At 59.9% G+C, this 3,480-nt stretch overlaps 1 protein-coding gene across 1 annotated transcript in view; it reads left to right on the forward strand.

Moving 5' to 3' along the window:
- The window catches only part of NDUFA10 (NADH dehydrogenase (ubiquinone) 1 alpha subcomplex, 10, 42kDa), a 19,961-nt gene that overhangs the window by 1,182 nt on the left and 15,299 nt on the right, over nucleotides 1-3,480 (forward strand). The window contains exons 2-5 of the mRNA XM_006893505.1: nucleotides 193-398; nucleotides 1,109-1,324; nucleotides 2,560-2,646; nucleotides 3,116-3,254. Coding sequence (XP_006893567.1) covers nucleotides 193-398; nucleotides 1,109-1,324; nucleotides 2,560-2,646; nucleotides 3,116-3,254 — 648 coding nt within the window. The remainder of the gene's footprint in view (nucleotides 1-192; nucleotides 399-1,108; nucleotides 1,325-2,559; nucleotides 2,647-3,115; nucleotides 3,255-3,480) is intronic.

Below are 3,480 nucleotides of genomic sequence, written 5' to 3' on the forward strand. Positions count from 1 at the left end.
GTCCGGTCCGCTTGTCCTGCTCCCGGGGTGGGGATTCAGCCTGGCAGACAGGGAGGGGCTGACATGGGGGTTTTCAGTGGTCCCGGGGAGGAGCTGGAGGAGTCCAGCTGCGCGCCTTGCACATGGACTTGGGGGTTTGAACTGCTGACCTTCCCGTTAGCCGCCCTGGTGTTGGGCGCTCCTTTCGGGGAGGCAGACGTCGCTGCTCACGTGCGGCTGTGTGTTTCAGGGCGCGGTGCACACGAGCGCCCGGCTCGGGCTCAGGTATGGCGTGCTGGCCTTCGTGCTGGGCGACAAGGTAAGCAAAAGGCTGACGGAGCGCAGCAAGGTCATCACCGTGGACGGCAACCTCTGCTCTGGGAAAGGCCAGCTCGCCAAGGACCTGGCGGAGAAGCTCGGTAGGTGGGAGCGCGCGTGTGCGCCGTGCTGTCCCCGCGTCCACTGCATGGTGCAGTGGGCTCAGCGGGGAGGCGGTTTACAAAGGTTTAAAGGTTTTGTTGGTTTGAAATCTTTCTCGCTTGGGAGGTTAAGCCATAACCACGAAGGTTCTCACCTTGATTTGGAAGTGGCCCTGTTAAGTGTGAACAGGGAGCTTTCCTCGGAGGTGGATCCCAGCCCGCCGAGCTGCCTGACGGTGAGAGGTCCTCCAGGTGCCCTGCAGGGGTTCCGAGGCTGGCGTGTTGATGGACGCAGACACCCCCTTTCTCCTGCTGAGAAGGCTGGTGGGTTCCCACTGTGCCCCCAGACCCCTGCTGCAATAGATGGGCAGCTGTCATTGCTAATGACAGAGGGATAAACTCAGGAGAGACCAAGGCCACCCCCTGGCCACTGAAGCCAGAGGGGATCCCTTTCCCCAGTGCAGGCTCATCTGTGGTCCTCCTCTACCATCTTGTGCCAGAGGGCCGCCCCGAGCTGTGGGGCGTTGGCACATGTTCTCCTCTGTACACCTTGCTTGCTGGGACAGGTGACCTGTCCTCATGGGTGACTTCATATCGGTGTTTTGTCTTTGTGTTCAGTGGGGGCTCAGGCCAACCGCTGGCCCCTCCTAGTCTGCTGGCCAGCGGCACGGGCCTCCAGAGTCCTGGCTCACCTGGCTGTTCCTCTGCAGGTATGAGGCACTTTCCGGAGGCAGGCATTCATTACGCAGCCAGAAGAGTGGGCGATGGGAAGCCGCTGGACAGAGAGTTAAGCGGCGACTGCAGTCTTGAGGAGTTTTATGATGATCCGAAGAGCAACACTGGCAACAGTTACCGCCTGCAGGCCTGGCTGTATGCGAACCGCCTCCTGCAGTATGCGGACGCCCTGGAGCACCTGCTGAGCACAGGTAGCTATCCGCGGGCACCATCTCCTGCCCTGCTAGGTTCCCACGGAGGAGAACCTTCTCTAGGACACTGGTGGCACCAGGTCACTTTCTCAGTAAGGCGGGGACTTTCTGAGGTGCAACCCAAACCGAAGATGCTGCTGTCCGCTGGTTTTGGCTCACAGGTCTGGAGGACACAGTAGAACTGCTCCATAGGTTTCCGAGGCTGTAAATCTGCTGGAAACATACTCCCTCACTGTCCTCCTCTGGGGTGGCTGCTGGCCCTTCAGCCCAGGGCTGCTTCGATGAAAGGAGCAGGTGTTAATTGTGCTGCTGTGTCACACTGTGAAGTGTGTTTCACGGGGGTGTGGCACTTGTGGTGCCAGTGGTGCAAGTGGGGAGATAAAATGCATCAGCGCTCCGGGACTGAGAACAGTGGGTCGCCCGTGGGGGTGGGCCGTGAGGTGTGGACATGAGGCAGGCACACCTACGGTGTCGTCCAGGGTCTTATGTTCTCCCCACAGATGTCAAGCAGAGGGGAAGCCTTAGAGTGTGGCCACCAGTGTGTGCTCTGGGCAGGTTAGGCCTTCATGACTAGGCAGAGTAAACGGGGCTGTCAGGAGAGGAAGTCAGGAAGTGGCAGGTGAGATGGAAGGGTCTCATGGGCCTTGGGACTGTGGGTCCTTCAGAGGGGCGTAGGGAGCCACTGGCAGGCTGCATGGTTGAGCCAGTTGGTCTGTCTTGGAAACGTCACTGCTGTGTGGTGGGAGGAAGGGACATTTAGACAGTGTGGCTAGGTGGGAGCAGGGAGACTCACTTGGCTGTGACCTCCTCCAGGGTGAGGGGACACTGTTCGCCCCATGGAGGTGCTGGGAGGTGGCGTGGAAGGTGTGGCAGGAGAGGTGGCTGCTAAGGTCTGCAGTGAGTGGGATGTGTGGGGAAGTGGGTTCCTGTGACCCTGGGCTCTGACCCAGGCAGTTGTGGGCAGGAGAGGTGAGAGCAGTGGGTGTGACATATGCAGTTGAAAGAAGCACTTAAGACCAGCGGGAAGCTGCTGTGTCAGGTGATTGGTTGAAGCAGAAAGTCAGTGATCTTTCAGAAAGGATCTGCTTCCTGCCCTCTTCTGAGTGTGTCTCTCCTGAGTCTGACGTGCTGATGGTCCTGTGACTGGCTGGCGCCCTGACCTTAGTAACAGGTGAGGTCACTCCTCAGAGCATCGGGTTCACCCCCTGCTTTTCCCATGTTGCCCGCCTTCACAGGCCAGGGTGTGGTGTTGGAGCGCTCCATCTTCAGCGACTTTGTCTTCGTGGAAGCGATGTATAAGCAGGGCTACATCCGAAAGCAGTGTGAGTCGCCCCCCAGCATTCCAGGCAGGCGGGTCCTGGAGGGCCCTGTGGGCTTATAAACGCCTCTCAGATGAGGAGACGTCAGTGCCGAGGAAGTTCCCATGGGGAAGACTCTGGGAGCCCACTCGTGCTTTCCCACTTCTTCCCTGCCTAGTTAAGTGTGCTTGCTCGTGCACCCCCACCTGTGAGAGCAGAGGGGGTCCTGTGTTCCTGGGCACACTGGCTGCTCCCACCCAGGCCCTCACGGGGACACTTAGGTTTGACTTCACAGGAGAGCCCATCCCTGGGCCCTTGGGATGCCTTCCTCCAGCTCTGCACAGCAGTAGTGTAGCCCCACCCTTCCCTCCTTCTTCCTGAGGCTGCAGTCCTGGTGTGGGAGGGGGGTGGGGCAGGCGGGACATGGGAAGGCGTTAGAAGCCCAGTTGGGCTGGCCTTTTATCTGCTGGTGATAAGTGGCCCTCTCTGCCAGGTGTGGACCACTACAGTGAGGTGAAGAAGATCACGCTGTGCGAGTACCTCCCTCCACACGTGGCCATCTACATCGACGTGCCCGTCCCCGAGGTTCAGAGCCGCATCCAGAAGAAAGGAGATGTAATCAGACTTGCCCCGTGTGCCCCGCCTACTTGTAGATTCATCTGCTGGGAGCACATGCATGCCACGTCCTGACACTGAGGGTCCGCCTGGCACGCATGCTGCAGGCGGGGGCCTTGCCCAGTAAACACACCTGTGCAGGGTGGGCGGCTCACTGAGGGCACCTGTGTGGGTGGGGGGCTCACTGAGAGTACCTGTGTGGGTGGGGGGCTCACTGAGAGCACCTGTGTGGGTGGGGGGCTC

The sequence above is a fragment of the Elephantulus edwardii genome, unplaced genomic scaffold (assembly GCF_000299155.1).
Source record: "Elephantulus edwardii isolate Elephantulus edwardi_28Jun2011 unplaced genomic scaffold, EleEdw1.0 scaffold00127, whole genome shotgun sequence".
NCBI lineage: Eukaryota > Metazoa > Chordata > Mammalia > Macroscelidea > Macroscelididae > Elephantulus > Elephantulus edwardii.